Source organism: Bos taurus, chromosome 5 (genome assembly GCF_002263795.3).
Source record: "Bos taurus isolate L1 Dominette 01449 registration number 42190680 breed Hereford chromosome 5, ARS-UCD2.0, whole genome shotgun sequence".
In the NCBI taxonomy this organism is placed as follows: domain Eukaryota; kingdom Metazoa; phylum Chordata; class Mammalia; order Artiodactyla; family Bovidae; genus Bos; species Bos taurus.
Window position 1 is genome coordinate 94,244,648 of NC_037332.1, and position 18,657 is coordinate 94,263,304.

Genomic DNA, 18,657 nt, shown 5'->3' on the forward strand with positions numbered 1-18,657 from the left:
TTGAAGTTACTAGGCCTTGAATATTATTATAGACTTTCTGTGCCCTCCCTGTTTAAGTTCCCATAAATCATATACCCCCCCAATTGGCCCTGAATTTTCCCTTTGTAATAGTAACAACAATTTAAAATATTGAATTTACTTACTACGTGTATGTTTTTCCTATTAGACTATTGGCCCAATGGTCTCTTTTGATCTTTTGATCTCCTTAGGAGTCCCAGTATTCATCATAGTACCTGACATGTAACTCACACAGTAGTTGTTAATGTTTCTATTCTGTTTGCCTTTGTCTCATAATAAAGCTGGGATCCGTCCCACCTTCCTCTCAGTTATTGAAGCAACATAGTAATGTAATGCATACAAAAGTCAGACATGTAAGACGAGAGCCAAAATAGTTTAGTGCCACAGAAACCAGGAAGGGCCAAGTATTTAGGGGTGAATAGAAATAACTCAGGTGTAGGAATGCTGTCTAGGAGAAAAAGAAAAGGCCATTGGATATGGCAATAAGGAAGTTTTACTTATTTGCACTCATCTTATTTGAAGGAAATTTATTCAGTTTATGAAACAGATTAAAAATGGTTTCTGAAGAGAAGTATCTGGTATTAATTTTAAAAGTTGCTTTTCTTATAAAAAGTAAAAGGAATGTATAAATGAATACCTTCTTGAAAAAAAGGTGTATCCAAGTGTATGGATAGGATGTGGTCAGATATGCTTTGAAAGAAGGAATAAAGAATATGGAAGGAAGGAAAGAAGGAAGGAAGAAAAGCTAGATACAGAAAAAAAAAAAAGACTGGAAGAAACTGACAGGACTGTTAAATGGTTATCTTTAAATGATGGGGTTGGGTGATACTTTTCCCCTCAGTCTATTTTGTATTTTGTGCTTTTCTGTATTTTTCAAGTTTTTTTTTTTTAATTTAATGAGTTTATATTACTTTCATAATGAAATACTAAAATAACATTTCATAAAATTGAGTAAAATATAGAATTATGTTTATCTAGTTTGAGGGTTCAGAACTATATTTACAATTTTTCTTTTACTCACCTGGGGTTTGATCCCTGATCAGGGAGCTAGATCCCATGTGCTGCAACCAAAGATCCCACATGGTGCAACTAAGACCCGGGGCAGCTAAATAAGTAAATAAATATTAGGAAAACAATTTTTAAATGGCAATTTAATCTTTGTTTGTATGTCCATATTTAATTCTGGAGCCTGAGCTTTCAAAGGGTGGAGATATTTATATTTCTAGCGTCATCCTGGAAGTGACACGTATTTTGTTGAATGAATAACTTTAAAGCTGAGATGTCTCAACCTTTTTACTGCCTTCAGTCCATGAACCTTTCTCTTTTCAGAACACAAGCATTAAAATCACGATGAATGGTCATATTTCCAGTCATCCCAGTGGTTTTGGAATGAATCCATCTCAAATGAAGTAAGTTGGAAATTTTATATTTAATTTCTTGCTTATTTTAATTTGTTTTGGTGGTTTTAATTGTTTTATATTTTAAGCAAAAAGATCTGTTTCACTTATTTATGTAGTTCATTCCTCAATAAATAATTTCTTTGTAACACTAAGATATGTTAATGTTAAAAGTTTACTGTGTCTCAAAAGAAAGAAGATGGTTAAGCAATCAACCCCAATGACAGTGATCTAATTGAAGACGTTTTGTTCTGGTAATTTATGTATTAATGGTTTCATAGTTGAATATGTACTTTATTTCATAGCTTTTACTTTCTCTGGAGCATTCAATTTTTGTTATTTGTAAAATATTTGCACTTGAGGAAAGTTAAATGTCATCTAGTCCAGTCTCTCAAGATATTTTCCATTGTGTAAAATAAAAAAAAGGCCAGTTCCTGTGGCTTTAGATATAATTTGAAATCAGTACACTGACTTAAGTGGCCATTGCCTTTTATACTGTGGTTAATATTGTTGTTATTTTATATTGGTCATTCTGATTTAGAGTTCACTGTCTTTCATAGCTCGGTTATTCACATTTTTCAGGGCTAGCCTGTTCACATGGCTTCACCTTATCTTTTTACAAAGATGATTGCCAATACCTTTAGTGCTGGTCAGTAAGAGACACCAGGGGAGTATGTCAGGTGTCATCTTTATCTTGTCCATCAGTTTATTCAAGTCAGAAAGTTTTACCACAGCTTTATTTTTTCCTTTTTCTTATAATAAATATCCATTTAATCATGAATTTACTATAATTTCTTCTATTAAGGAATTCTTATTTCTATCCCAAACTGTTCCTTCTCTTCTAACTTTATTTGTGGGCTTTATCTCCTGCTTGAATTTTTACAGCCCCTTTCCATCTGGTTTTGTTCAGTTGCTAAGTCATGTCTGACTCTTGATGACCCCATGGACTGCAGCACACCAGGCCTCCCTGTCCTTCACAATCTCCCAGAGTTTGCTCAAATCCATATCCGTTGTATCAGTGATGCTATCCAACCATCTCATCCTCTGCCACACTCCTCCTTTTGCCTTCAGTCTTTCCATCTGGTTACCTTGCCATTAATTCCTGGATTATCTTTCTTAAAAAGTAGTTTGGATCATGTTTCCGCCCTCTATAAAGAGAATAGAAATTTAATTCTTAAGCTCTCTATTTGCCTTCCTTGCTTCTTGAGCCATTCATCTCTGTACATCCCATTAGATGCTTATTCCTTCAGCAGCCATGCTGTTCTTGAGCAAGATCTACATGCTTTTTCCTCACTTAATTCTCACCTGCTTCTGGAGCTGCCTTCCATTCTTTTAGATTCTGCTTAAATGCTAGTCAAGTCTTCTTGAGCATACTTACAGAAACTTAGTATTTTTTTGATGTTTTATCTATTAGTTTTACCCAGATATCACATTCTATAGTAACCATTTTACTTGTTGTATTAACAATACACTCCCTACCCCCACGTTTGTTGTTTAGTTGCTAAGTCCTGTCTGACTCTTTTGTGACCCCATGGACTGCAGACCACCAGGATCTTCTGTCCATGGGATTCTCCAGGCAAGAATGTTAGAGTGGGTTACCATTTCCTTCTCCTAAGGATCTTCCCAACACAGGGATCGAACCTTTGTCTTCTGCATTGGCAGGCAGATTCTTTACCACTGAGCCACCAGGGAAGCTACCCACCTTACTCCTCATTTTTCTAGATTTTCAGTTCAGTTCAGTTGCTCAGTTGTGTCTGACTCTTTGCAACCCATGGACTGCAACATTCCAGACCTCCCTGTCCATCACCAACTCCCGGAGTTTACTCAAACTCATGTCCATTGAGCTGGTGATGCCATCCAACCATCTCATCCTCTGTCATCCCCTTCTCCTCTTGCCCTCCATCTTTCCCAACATCAGGGTCTTTTCAGATGAGTCAGTTCTTCGCATGAGGTAGCAAAAGTATTGGAATTTCAGCTTTAACATCAGTCCTTCCAATAAATATTCAGGACGGATTTCCTTTGGGATTGACTGGTTGGATCTCCTTGCAGTCCAAGGGACTCTCAAGAGTCTTCTTCAACACCACAGTTCAGAAGCATCAGTTCTTCAGTGCTCAGCTTTCTTTACAGTCCAACTCTCATATCCATACATGACTACTGGAAAAACCATAGCTTTGACTAGATGGACCTTTGTTGTTAAAGTGATGTCTCTGCTTTTTAATATGCTGTCTAGGTTGGTCATAACTTTCCTTCCAAGGAGCAAGCATCTTTTAATTTCATGGCTGCACTCACCATCTGCAGTGATTTTTGAGCCTGAAAAAATAAAGTCTGTCACTGTTTCCCCATCTATTTGCCATGAAGTGATGGGACAAGATGCCATGATCTTAGTTTTCTGAATATTGAGTTTCTAGATTTTAGGGCTTAATAAATGTTTACTGAGTAAATTTTAAAAATTTAAATAATGTTTACTTCACATAACAGTAAATTGGAAGTAGGGTATAGCTAGTCAGATTTAATGACAAAGTGTTACTTTTGTTAACTTCTCTTTAAGCATTTGTGAAAACAATAGTGTCTATTTTGCTATAGTTTGAATGACTGAGAACTTTTTATAATTGGATCACTCAAAACTCAATTTAGTATGGTAAACTTAAATTTTTCTAAGCTAGCTTCAACCTTATTGAATCTCCATGGCTGTTTTTTTTTTTTTTGAGTCTGTATTGAATTTGTTACAATACTGCTTGTTTTTATGTTTTGGTCTTTTTTTGTTGTTCACGAGGTATGTGGGATCTTAGCTCCTCTACCAGGGATCAAACCTGTACCCTGTGCATTTTGAACACAAAGTCTTAACCACTGGACCACCAGGGCAAGTCCCTTGGCTGTGGTTCTGACTTGGCATTCGAGAGAATCTGTGTTGGGTCAGGATCCGATAGTCTATTTCTAGACATAACCAGCTGTATAAACTCTACATACTTTTCTAAAAACACATGGTGATTGTGGCACACTGGAATTTGCATTTGTAGTTGGGACTTTTTATTGCTTCGTTTGGACTTTAACTCATCACACTTACCTTTTTTTATTTTTTTATTACAGTGGCTACGGATCATCAGCCACCTTTTCCATGGACAGAGATCACAGTTCACGAACAAGTGCAAAGGCTCTCTATGGTATGTTCGTATATTTAATGGGGGTATAAATACATTTCTGACTACTTTTGCAAATGACATGTTTAAAGCCACAGTTTGAACCTATGACTTGTTTATATTATTGGGAATGAAGTAGAGATAAATGCATAAGGATTATTCTAAAAATAATTTTTGTGGAATCTACCAAAGCCATAATGTCTACGGGCTGTCATACAATTTAGAACTACAGATGAAATGTATTCAGTGCTTTCTATGGAGACCTAAGTACCTTAGGTAGATTTCCCCATCTAATGATGTGTGATGTGTTTGTTGATCTTCATGATATTCTGTTGATCATGGGCTGACAGCGGGACTTCTTCCTTACAGCTCTTGAACTTCTGGGGTAGCATTACAGTTTAACCAATAGCCCTTATGTAATTTCTTAGTGATCTTTCTCAAACTTCCATTGTCTTCCTTCTGTTGTCCCAGCTATAAATACTGTTTTTTTTAAACTTCAAATATAAAATAGAATTCAATACGACAAAGAAGTTGAGGACTCCTGAAACATATCACATGTGTTTAGAAAGACATTTGCTTTTATGGGATCTGTGTGGCCTTTTGTTACTGTTTACCCATAGAGAATGAGATTAGTACTGGGGTGAAGAGCAAAGACTCTGGAGCCAGCCATCCTGGTTGAAATCCAGTTCTACCATTTATTAGATGAGTGATCCTGAACAAATTACTTTACCTGTGTGTCCCTCATTTTGCTTATCTGTATAATGGAAATATCTCATAGGCTTGATATAAGAATTTAGTGAGCTACTACATGTGAAATGTTTAGTACAGTGCCTGGCAAGCAGAAAACGCTGTATATATTTGCTATCGTTGTTATCAACTGTAGGAACCAATAGCATTTTCTCAAGTTGAAATTCTTTTCTTTTTACATCATTCAGAGCTACAGAATTTTGGCTGTGGTAAAAATGACTCATTCCAAGATTTTGTGATTCTTTCTCTTCCTGTATATCCAGTGACTAGACTTTAGAACTCAAATGACACATCCATAAAATGGATTTTATATCATATACATTTTCCTATGACCTTGTCAATCTGATTAGCTTTGGTTTCGGTTCTCTTGAGTACAATATTGTGACATTCTTACCATGCCCTAGTCATTATGAGTTGTAGATCTAGAGAATATATTCAACAAATATTTATTTTGTGATTAATATGTGCCCAGAACAGGGCCAGTAATATATGTGCCCCAAACAGGGCCAATGATAAGGTCCCTTGACTTTATGAAACTTGCACTCTAGAGCATGACTTAAAGAAACTGAAAAGGGAAAAACCTTTTTCTTTTTTGCAAAAATAATTCCTTCAGTCTTTCATTTTAAGACAGATACTTGTTTCTGTGTGCCTGGCTGTGATCTTCACAGTCTTTACATGTCATTTGATTCATTTCAAAGATGAATAAGAGATGGTCATTGGTTGGGCACTGTTTTGGTGAGGTAGACCTGTGCATGTGACATTATAAAGTGCTGAATAAGCTCGGATGGCAACGAGGTACAGATGGTGGTGCAGTGAGGTCAGCTCTTCTATGTGAGTGGGATGAGCAGGAGGAATTTCATGGAGAGGTTAAACTCTGAAATTCTCCAGGCATTTGTGGGGCTAGAGGGTGCCTTAAACAGTTGTGTTAACCCTTTTAAAAATAGACCCTAAGCTCCATGAATGTGGGCCACCTTTGCCTTCTTTGCTTAAGGATTCCCTAAATTTAGCTCAGTGGCTAATGTATAACTTATGCTCAGTTAACACCTGTAGAATAAATATAGTGCATCAATGAGTAGTAAACAGTTGAATACTAACTGGAGGGTTCAAGGTGGTACATCAGGAAAGAAGATCAGAAAACAAACATAGATCACATTAGAAAAAAACAATGCACTGGCATCTGGACATTGTTTAAAAGGAATGACTGGTCAATGAAGTGCTTTAATGGAGGTGGGGGTGGGGGGGAGAATAATAGGTCCTATTTATCTTGAATCACTCTGGTAGCAGGTGAGGATGGATTCAATGTATATGGATAGGAATAGATGAATCAGAGACCTAAATAATGTAGATAAGTCAGATATATAAATAATAACCCAAAGATTTTTGTTAAGGAGAAACAGTATTAAGCTTTTCACAAATACTATAGATTCAAAGGTCTATTTTCAGAGAGCTAAGACAGGAAAATCACTGCACATGGTGACTGCAGCCATGAGATTAAAAGACGCTTACTCCTTGGAAGGAAAGTTATGACCAACATAGACAGCATATTAAAAAGCAGAGACATTACTTTGTCAACAGAGGTCCGTCTAGTCGAAGCTATTGTTTTTCCAGTAGTCATGTATGGATGTGAGTTGGACTATAAAGAAAGCTGAGTGCTGAAAAGTTGATGCTTTTGAACTGTGGTGTTGGAGAAGACTCTTGAGAGTCCGTTGGACTGCAAGGAGATCCAACCAGTCCATCCTAAAGGAGATCAGTCCTGGGTTTTACACAGGATTGATGTTGAAGCTGAAATGCCAATACTTTGGCCACCTGATGTGAAGAGCTGACTCATATGAAGACACCCTGATGTTGGGAAAGATTGAGGGAAGGAGGAAAAGGGGACGACAGAGGATGAGATGGTTGGATGGCATCACCGACTCAATAGACATGGGTTTGGGTAGACTCCAGGAGTTGGTGATGGACAGGGAGTGGTTCATGGGGTTGCAATGAGTCAGACACGACTGAGCAACTGAACTTAACTGAAGACAGGAATAAGGAATAAAAATTAAGACTCACTTTCAAATGTTAATATTTTTGTATTGCGAGCAATTTCATGAAATCATTGCTCCAAGGATTGAATCTTTAGCTTTTTTTTAATTTGTTTTTTTTTCATTCAAGGATAATTGCTTTACAGAATTTTATTGTTTTCTGTCAAACCTCAACATGAATCAGCCATAGGTGTACATATGTCCCTTTTGATCTTCCCTCCCATCTGCCTCCCCATCCCACCCCTTTAGGTTGATACACACCCCTGTTTGAGTTTCCTGAGCCATACAGCAAATTCCTGTTGGCTATCTATTTTACATATGGTAATGTAAGTTTTCCATTGTTACTCTTTCCATACATACTCTTTCTTACCCTCTCCTCCCCTCTCCCCATGTTCATATGTCTATTCTCTATTTCATTTTCTCCATTGCTGCCCTGTAAATAAGTTCTTCAGTACCATTCTTCTTCTTCAGTACCATTCTTTTCTGATTTGAAAAGACCTTTGGGAAAGATTGGGGGCAGGAGGAGAAGTGGACGACAGAGGATGAGATGGTTGGTTGGCATCACTGACTCAGTGGACATGGATTTGAGTGGACTCTGGGAGTTGGTGATGGACAGGGAGGCCTGGCATGCTGCAGGTCATGGGGTCACAAAGAGTTGGACATGACTGAGCAATTGAACTGAATCTTTCTTCTGGATTCTGTATATATGTGTTAGAATATGATATTTATCTTTCTGACTCGCTTCACTCTGTATAGTAAGTTCTAGGTTCATTCACCTCATCAGAACTGTCTCAAATGCATTCCTTTTTATGGCTGAGTAATATTCCATTGTGTATATGTACCACAACTTCTTTATCCATTTATCTGTCAATGGACATCTAGGTTGCTTCCATGTTCTAGCTATTGTAGATAGTGCTGCAGTGAACAATGGGATACATGGGTTTCTCTGAATTTTGGTTTCCTCAGGGTATATGCCTAGGAGTGGGATTGCTGGGTCATATGGTGATTTTATCCCTAGTTTTTTAAGGAATCTCCATACATCTTCCATAGTGGCCGTATCAATTTACATTCCCACCAACAGTGCAAGAGTATTCCTTTTTCTCTACACTCTCTCCAGCATTTATTGTTCATAGATTTTTTTTTTTTTTGGCATAATACAAGAACCATTTATTATTTCTCACGAGTCTAGGAGTCACAACTCTGGTGACCTGGGCTGAACTTGGTTTATCTTATCTGGGCTCACTGATGTGATGGCCATTCTGACCAGTGTGAGGTGGTATCTCATTGTAGTTTTGATTTGTATTTCTCTAATAAGGAGCGATATTGAACATCTTTTCATGTGTTTTTTAGCCATCTGTATGCCTTCTTTGGAGAAATATCTGTTTAGATCTTCTTCCCACTTTTTGATTGGGCTGTTTTTCTGTCATTGACTTGTATGAGCTGCTTCTATATTTTGGAATTAATCCTTTATTAGTTGTTTCATTTTCTGTTCATTTCTCCCATTCTGAGGATTGTCTTGCTTATAGTTTCCTTTGCTGTGCAAAAGCTTTTAAGTTTAATCAGGTCCCAGTTGTCTACTTTTGTTTTTATTTCCATTACTCTAGGAGGTGGGTCATAGAGAATCTTGCTTTGATTTATGTCATCGAGTATTCTGCCTATGTTTTCCTCTAAGAGTTTTATGGTTTCTGGTCTTACATTTAGGTCTTTAATCCAGTTTGAGTTTATCTTTGTGTTTGATGTTAGGAGGTGTTCTAATTTCATTCTTTTACATGTTGCTGTCCAGTTTTTCCCAGCACCATTTATTGAAGAGGCTGTCTTTGCCCCATTGTATATTCTTGCCTCCTTTGTAAAAAATAAGGTACCCATAGGTGCATGGGTTTATTTCTGGACTTTCTATCTTGTTCCATTGGTCTATGTTTCTGTTTTTGTACCAGTACCATACTGTCATGATGACTGTAGCTTTGCAGTATAATCTGAAGTCAGGAGGGTTGATTCTTCCAGCTCTGTTCTTCTTTCTCAAGACTGATTTGGCTATTCGGGACCTTTTGTGTTTCCATATGAATTGTGAAATATTTTGCTCTAGTTCTGTGAAAAATGCCATTGGTAATTTGATAGGGATCATATTGAATCTGTAGATTGCGTTTGGTAGTATAGTCATTTTCACAATATTGAGTCTTCCTACCTAGGAACTGAATCTTTAGCTTTTAAGTAGTAAATTTTTATTCCCCCCTTTTTACATATAAAGCAAACCGGTGCTCCTTTCTAAGGTGAGGTAATTTGTCAAAATAACATAAATTTAAAAATCTTGACTGTAAGGAAAAAAAAGTAACAGTTAATTTGGGGTAGTGTGACAAAAATGAGCAGCATATAGGTAAACAGAAGACATAAATAGAGTGATGGAAACAGGCAAATGCAAGAGGCAATCATCAGGAAGAAAGAAGACTCAGCAGTGTGTTAGGCTTAGATGTCAGAGGGTTTTAAATTTCTTGAAGTTGCAGGTAACATTTCACTCCTCCTTGTAGCTAATACTCAGCTTTCCCTCTCAGCACACTGTCCACAAAGACACACATGTCCATTATGCCTTCTCTCTGACAGGTTCCCAGTAAATGCAGTGAGTGAATGGGATGAATGGTTACATGGATGAATGGCAGCGTAGAAACATGTCCAGGTTTTGAACAAACCTCCTCTAGTTTATTCAACTGGAATAAAATTCCAGTGGAAGCTCTAACTATATTTAGTTAATTTTAGGACTGTTTAGCCTCCCAAACTGCATAGTTTTAACTTTTCTTTTGTAATTAACATGCTGGTAAAGGAGAGATTTGTAATGTCATTTATTGTGTCACAGTGTATACCTTTAAGATTTATCCTCTCTGATGATTAAACCAGTTGAATAAATCTTTTAAGAATTCACTCGCCTTCATGGGTGGCACATGGATTCCTCTGGGATGTGTGGGCATTATTTAGCATGCTGCAACATGAGTTTCATGGTAATGACCACTGTTTTTTATGTACTGAGCACAGGCTACAGCCTGTGTCAGGAGTTTCATGCAGCTTGGTCTTTTTTATGAGAACACTTTTCAGTCTGACACCATAATGCACCGTTATGACTGCTTCAGTATCTCTCTCAGAGAGGCAGTGCATGGGTTTGGGGGGCCACGTGATCCATGGCTGAATCATAGCACTTCTACCAAAAGGGCCGCCGTTTTGAGCAAATGATTTAATCTGTTGGTCCCAGTTCCCTCAACTGCAAAATAGAAATGATGATAATATTGCTTCATATACATATAATATTGTGTATATGAAAAAATAGAAGTAGTGAACCCATCATAGTAGTGAGGAAGGGTGTAGGACGGTAACTTTTAGTCATGGGTTCTCAGATGCATCAAATTTAATATTTTACTGTTAACTCCAAATGATGTCATACATCTCATCTCAGTGATACTTTGCCAGGAATAAGAGGTAATCTTCATCATATATTTTAAAGTTTGCATCCCAGCTATCACTAGAAATATTTTTTCATAAGTCCTATGAATGTGAACTGCACAATTATGATAATAAATTTGCTTCTTCTAGCTATATTCTTTAATTTATTCGAGGAAAATGGTTAAGTTGTGCGGCAGTTTTAATCACCCTAAACTGTCATTTATTCATTATTATACAAGAAATTTTAAAGCCAGCATGTGAGAGGCTCTGCATCAATAAAGTTCCTGACAACATAAGTAGGAAATACATACTAATTTCTCTCTTCTACAGTTTCTTTCTTTTCTTATCTCATGGTGGTAATATTTCATTTGGCTGCCATTATCAGGGAATTGAAAATTTTATGTATTTTTTTTCCAGCTAGCCTGCTTGTCAAAGTCTTTTTTTAAGGGAAATGCTTGTAAAAAGCCTTAGACATTCCCTTCTGTTGGGGCGTGGCTCCTACAACCCTTTGTCCATGACTCAGAGGGTCAGTGGCGCGTACTCCAGCGTGTGTACTGTGAGACGCTCAGAGACTGCATTCCTTACCTTTGCTGCTGTTATTGTTGTTTAGCTGCTAAGTCCTGTCAAACTCTTTGCGACCCCATGGACTGTAGCCTGCCAGGCTTCTCTGTCCATGGGATTCTCCAGGCAAGAATACTGGAGTGGGTTGCCATTTCCTCCTCCAGGGTATCTTCCTGACCCAGGGATGAAACTCATGTCTCCTGCATTGGCAGGTGGATTCTTTACCACTGAACCACCAGGGAAGCCCATTCCTTAACTTTACACCAAATTATACGGGATCTTTTCCCTTAGGAGTATTTGAAGCTGTTGTATATTCCTGTGTGGCTAGGTCCCAAGCATTTTTAATAAAGTCAGGTGAACTGTCCTTTGTTGGTAACGTGCCTGCTTCTAGCTTTGCTTTTGATATATGTAGGGTAAGAAACTAATAGGAAATCTTGTGAGTATTACACATAGGTTGTAAGTAGGGAATAGAGGCATTAAAATGTGCAAATATTAACATTAGATATTGTGACATCTCTGTCTCCCACTCAGAGGGCTTATTTCATTTAAGTGTGTGTTCTTTGCTGTGTTCTGAACAGCTGAACTTCCTCGAAAAGTGACTTTCCTTTAAATGAGCTAAGTTTGGAATATGACAACTTGGCATAACTAATCAGCTGTTTAAAGTCCTCCTGTCACCAGAAAAATATGTTTCACAGAATTACCAGTTAGTAATACTTTATTGTCATGACCTACATTTATTATATTGTTGGGCAGTGATGGAGTAAAAGATAAATATAACAGGCAGTCTCTCACGTTTCATTTTACTTGAAATTTGAATACTGTTATGATGTTAACATGTGCAAAGGTATATTTGTTTTTTTCTTGCTTTTCTTTTTTGTTTTTATGGAGGTCCTGGTAAAGTGAGCATCAGTAATCTGTTATCTGTTTGCTTCATTTCTGTATAACTGACTGTAAACTTTGCTGTATTTTTACACAGTGCTCAACTCATGTACTCAAATAGACCACTTTTCTTAATAGATATTGACCCACATATTTTCCGTTTTGTTCTTATCTTTCTTTTTCTTTCAGTTCTTAGTTTGGAATTATTAGTCTCTTTAATTGTCCCATTTGAAGTCTAGGAGAGGTCTTATAAATTCAGGTGGCACCAAAGGGTTAAAACCCACTTCTCTTCTTTCCATCCTCATTGTTGACAAGGTGTAATTTAGTTGGAAAAAATACATAGTTTAAGAAAAAACATTATTAAAAACTGTAAATAAAAGGCTCTTGACTATATATTACCAGGAGGTTGGGCAGTGTTAGAGTCGACATCCAGCTTCATAGAGTATGTCAAAGTGCATGAGACTCAAAAAGACAATTTAGGAATTTTTCTATGTTATTTGAAAATTTTAAAGCTTTTTTTTCTCCTTTGAGGGATGAGCTGTTTTAACAACTTGTTGCACCAGGCAATAAAATGAATTCTTAAATAATGTGGTTTTGTAAAAATGACCTTGTTTGTTTTCTAAAAGTGATCTTGGTGCACTGGGATGACCCAGAGGGATAGTTTGGGGAGGGAGGAGGGAGAGGGGTTCAGGATGGGGAACACGTGTATACCTGTGGCAGATTCATGTTGATGTATGCCAAAACCAATACAATATTGTAAAGTAATTAACCTCCAATTAAAATAAATAAATTTATATTAAAAAAAGACTGATTTGTCAATCTTGCTTATAGTTGCCTACATCATGAGAGCTTGTAATTATTACTCACTACTTCTTACTGATTCCCGCTAAGCCACCTCTCCTGTACAGAAATTAAACACTAAAATAATGGGAAAGGAATTCTCCTTTCCTATGGCTGAAAGTTTCTATAAGTGTAAAGTAATATGAACAATAACCCATTGTTTTACTTAGAGGAGTACTTGGCAGCTACTTTTATGTTCGGCTTCCCTGGTGGTTCAGCTAGTAAAGAATCCACCTGCAATGCAGGAGACCTGGGTTTGATCCCTAGGTTGGGAAGATTCCCTGGAGAAGGGAAAGGCTACCTACTCCAGTATTCTGGCCTAGAGAATCCCACAGAGTATATAGTCCGTGGGGTCCCAGAGAGTCGGACACGACTGAGTGAGTTTCACTTTCACGTTACACTTTTTCTTTTTAATAACCAATTTCTTACTTTTTGAGCGGCACTTTGTTTTCAGAGAAAGAGAAAATAACAATTTTCTGAATATTAGCTGTTTCAAATCTTGCCATCTTATGTGTAAACAGCAATATAGGCAAACGAGAATTAGGTGTAAATGCTGAGACCTGAGTATTGTTATAGTGGTCATTGTACTCATGAAGAGTTAAGTGAAACCTATTTTTTTTTAAATTAATACATTTTGGGGGTCAGTTTTAGGTTCACAGCAAAATTGAGGAGTACCAAGATATTCCATAAACCCCCACAGCCTAGCCTCCTCCACTGTCAGCAGCCACCTTCAGAGGAATACACCTGTTAGATTTGATGAACCTATAGTGATACATGATAATCATCCAAAGTTCACTGAAACCTAAGTTTAACTACCTGGTCCAGAAGTGAAATAGCAGTTTTCACGGCACTGTATCAGCTCAATAACACTAAAATAATGCATAAAGAATTTCCATCTTTGCTAACTGAAGCCACCTAATTCCATCCTTTGGGTTTGTATATTCTGGTCCATGGAATAAAGCCATTACGAAAAACAGCAAAGCACCATCAGTGGCACTACAATCAAGTAGAGTTTGTTCCTAACTCTAATTGTATCAGAGGGAGAGACTGTTTGACCATGACTTACACTGTTAATTTGGAAAGAAAAAAACTTCACCTTAGGAGGTGGTAGTTGAGTTGGCCTTTGTACTGATTTTGGAATAGTAGTTTCCAACCTTGGAATTAGAATGAAAAAAATTAGAATTTCCTGGAGAGCTTTTACAAAGCCCAATACTCAGACTGCATCCTAGACCAACTACATTAGAATCCTGGGCTGTGCAGTGTGGGTGGGGGAGGGCATGCAGTGTTTTTTAAAGTTCCTTTTCTAATGTGCAGCCGAGGTTGAGAACCATTTCTTAGAGAAAGTGATGAACCTCGGTAGAGACTTTATCTTAAGTATCATGGTGACTTTATTGAGGCTTTCCATACTGTTTTAGAGCTGTGGGTGAGATATTTCAGGCTTAGGAGCATAATTACTATTTACAGCTGTACTTGAGAGTACATATGGTTTTCTTAAAAAATAAATGTTACTCTAATTGCCTTTTAGGAGCTTTATTTCAAAATTTCCTATTAAAATGTTCATAGTAACTTTTATCATTGCCTTAAATCACTGAAACTACTAATTTGTAAATCCATTTTATGGCATTTACACGTTTTTAGGATTTTTAAAAGGTGATTTCTTGTAACACATACATATTATTTATTGTATAACACTGGAGAGAAAGAGCTTAGGAATTCCTACAATGGATCCTTAATTTAGAATATTAGGAATGGTACCTTATCTTTCAGTTAGCATCACACTGTTTATGAATGCTATCAAACAGTGTTTTCTACTTCTGTAAAGTATTTTTCTGTAGGATTGAGAAACTATGTGTAGGGAAATTTGGGGGAACAAAGTTTTATTGTTTTGTAATGAGAATATTTAATTACAAAACATCTAATAGTTTTTATCTTCAATTGTGTTTGCCATTCACTTAACTGAAAAACTCAGTCAAGCATTTGAACATCCCAGGGTCGCCATATCGATATTGGGGACCATGGCAACCGCTGCCATTTCTTTTATGGTCCTGAGGCCAGACAAAAGGAAACAGAACCGCCCTCGTGTTCTGAGTTGGGCATGGAGAATTGTGTTAGAATATGATGAACCGGTGATTCTGAAATACTGGTTCTTTCTAAAAGTGTTTTTCTCAGACGTGTCCTTGAATTAAATATTGACTTTTTAAGAGTTATCATGGGTTAAGAGTTATCATCAAGTATCCATTTGTTCATATTTCTCATTGATTAAACCTTGGCTAATAATCAGAAAAATTATGGTTGTTCAGTCTTAAAAAGGTGTAAATTAAGGTTTATGTTTTGTCATACTGGAATAGAATATTTAAGGTGAAATCAGATGTTTCTTTTCGGTGACATTGTTTTGGTAGGACCAGATGGATCATACTTCTTCAGATCATCGTCCAAACAAAAAAAGAAAGGTAGCAGATGGTGAATGTTATAGTGTGCCCATTTTTAGTAAATAACTTTCATGCTGCAAAAGCAAAATCAGAATGTATTGGAATAATATCAGAGTGATATAATAAAAGGCATTTATATTCTCACCTAAGCTTTAAGAAAAATGTAAATGAAAAGTTGTAACTTTCATGGGTATTGTGAAACCGAAAGTTATCGTTTTAAAAAATCCTATGTATTAACTTTCTGAGTTAGTATTTTTGTACTTACTTTGCTTTTATGTTCAGCAGAACTTTTCAATTTCTGTTGTAGCAAAATCAGAAAATTTCTATATTACCTGAAACAAACAGGTTTACATTTGGATAAAAACATGGTTATTAGGAAAGCTAAGGTGTGTTTATGTGAGAGAGGTAGAGACAGAGGCAGAAAGAGAATAAATGTTAGTGCTGTAGGAATCATGAAACGTGAGCTTATTTAACCCTTGTATTTACAATAAGGGTGCTGAAATGCAGAGTTTTGCCAAGATCAGTCTCCTCCTTAGTGACAAGAGACAAAGGCGATAATCCAAACTTTCCTGCTTCCCACTTAGAGTTTTTTTCATCACAGGAAAAAAAAATCAGGCAACCCCAAATTTACAAATGATCAAGTTGCTTGATTAGAAAGCAACAAGTACAAAATATTGGCGTCACATATTTTATTTTGGTTTTGCAGCATTTTGCAAAAGAAAAACAGGTTGCTTTTTGCTTTTTATTTAGTTGGTGCAGTAACTTTCTACCTAACTTTCTTATTTTTTTCTAACAGCTTATACCTACAGTTCTGAGTATCACATTTGTGTTCTGTAGATGTGTGAATATTAGAGTTAAATGGCATTGAGTGTGATTGAATCATGTTTTAAATCTCCTCTAACCTGCTCCCTAGTGTGGATATGGTGAAACGTGTGCCTTGCAGTGTCTGTTATTTTAATAATGTAGCCTAACTCATATAATACAGTATCCATGACCGTATTTGCAGTTCCATTTTGTTCTCAGTGCATTAAAAGATGAAATTTACAAGCCAGATTTTTCTCTTTTCTGGTCAAGAGGACGTCCCTGATTAATAACATCTTTAGATGAAAAAACTTTTTTCCTTACACATGAATAATCTTGTTAACTTTTGGGATTATGATCATTTATGTTGGTCAGATCATTTTTACATTTCATGTAAGCTTTTCCATGACTTTTTCATTGAATATGAATAATGAGTATTTCCAGATAACCACACAATGGTGACTTGTCAACTACTGTACTTATATATGAGATAGACTAGTTTTAGAGATGGCCATGAGACACTGCTATATGAAGTTCAGCCTATTCATGGGTAAATAACAACTTTTTAAACTTCTTTTCCAGAACAAAGGAAGAATTATGCACGGGACAGTGTCAGCAGCGTGTCAGATATATCCCAATACCGTGTTGAAGTAAGATACTTTGATGTTTGCTACAATGTAGAATGAAGCTTGAGGCACATAAAAATTGATAGTAAAATCAGAACGATGTTTTATTTCATGTCTATGATGTTGTAAATTGGGTTGAAATTTTTCTTTTAGATTTTCTAAAAACAGATGTTAAATATAAAAGTATCTAGTTAATCTGTTTTCATGGAGAATAAATTAAAATAACTACTCATTTATCATTATCAGCCTTTTTTTGGTTAAAAACAGAACAAAGACTTCTATTTTATATTATGGACTCTTCTTGAAATAAACCTTGATGGTTTTGTCTAAAGTTATTGCAAGTTCTGTTTAAACAATGCTCTCTTTTTTAAAAATTTTCCCTCTATTGCTGTCTTTTAAGATACTTGCTCTTAATTGCAATCTATTTGAGTGAACTTTGCTTATTATAATAGAAAATATTGAATTAGGGAATAATTTTTAAATTGCTCCTGTTTTTAGATTTCTATTTCCTCAAGCATGCTTAATGAAATTTAAAGTTTTGTTTCAGTAGAGTGAAAAGTTTGACACTTGTTGCAAACTAGAATTGCTGTTGCTGCTCTCAACTACCAGTATCTATAGTTTTCAGGCTTGTTTGTAGACTGTTGTTCTGTTGTTCAACATCTAAATAACCAATATGTAATAAAATGGATTAAATAAAGAGCATGTTATTTAAGCTCTTTAAAGTTTGTTTTTCTCATGTTTGTCTAGTTCAACAAGGCTCAGTATTACACAGATTTAGATATTTTATGATTCAAGGCATCATTTCCTCTATTCATCAAAAGTCTGTTTTGACTTTATTATCCCAGCAAGGTTCCCATGAAGTTCTAAAGTACTTTATATTGGGTTGGTGAAAATGTTCGTTCGGGTTTTCACATAAGAGGTGTGAAAATCCTGAATGAGCTTTTTGACCAACCCGATCTTTGTCTTTCCCCTCTACTGCTGCTACTGCTACTGCTAAGTCACTTCAGTCATGTCCAACTCTGTGCGACCCCATAGACGGCAGCCCAGCAGGCTCCCCCGTCCCTGGGATTCTCCAGGCAAGAACACTGGAGTGGGTTGCCATTTCCTTCTCCAATGCATGAAAGTGAAAAGTGAAAGGGAAGTTGCTCTGTTGTGTCCGACTCTTAGCGACCCCATGGACTGCAGCCTACCAGGCTCCTCCATCCATGGGATTTTCCAGGCAAGAGTGCTGGAGTGGGGTGCCATTGCCTTTTCCTCCCCTTTACTAGCTGACTTCAGTTAGGTTAACTTTACAATTTTGGGGGGAAAATGTTTACTAAGAGACTATGTGTGATATGTTTTTTCTTTCTCAATCATAAGCACTTGACCACCTTTGTTCTGGATCGGAAAGATGCTATGATAACTGTTGATGATGGAATAAGGAAGCTGAAATTGCTCGATGCTAAGGGCAAAGTATGGACTCAAGATATGATTCTTCAGGTGGATGAGAAAGCTGTGAGCCTGATCGATTTAGAATCAAAGGCAAGTTTGAAAAACATATGCTATTTTATTTTCAAGAAAGTCTAAAAATATTTATGTTCACGTTAGGTCAGATTGTTTGAAAATGGGTAAATATTTGGCACCATAAAATACTCTTGTCAGTGAATTTGAAGGAAAAATGTCCTTCTCCATATACTTTAGGGATGCAAAATCATGTTTTTAAACTAGATATAGAAGGATACAATGTTTCTTTAACCATATATGATGAGGTGGAAGAAGTGAGGAAAAAATACATA

At 36.5% G+C, this 18,657-nt stretch overlaps 1 protein-coding gene across 4 annotated transcripts in view; it reads left to right on the forward strand.

Moving 5' to 3' along the window:
* Window positions 1-18,657, forward strand: part of EPS8 (epidermal growth factor receptor pathway substrate 8) — a 196,218-nt gene that overhangs the window by 119,284 nt on the left and 58,277 nt on the right. For 3 of the 4 annotated variants that reach the window (XM_005206995.5, XM_010805476.4, XM_005206996.5), the window contains 5 exons: window positions 1,348-1,427; window positions 4,503-4,576; window positions 15,426-15,476; window positions 16,839-16,906; window positions 18,242-18,403. In XM_005206995.5, the coding sequence (XP_005207052.1) occupies window positions 1,369-1,427; window positions 4,503-4,576; window positions 15,426-15,476; window positions 16,839-16,906; window positions 18,242-18,403 (414 nt within the window). In that variant the 5' untranslated portion in view covers window positions 1,348-1,368. The remainder of the gene's footprint in view (window positions 1-1,347; window positions 1,428-4,502; window positions 4,577-15,425; window positions 15,477-16,838; window positions 16,907-18,241; window positions 18,404-18,657) is intronic. The other variant, XM_015471251.3, reaches the window with a different exon arrangement.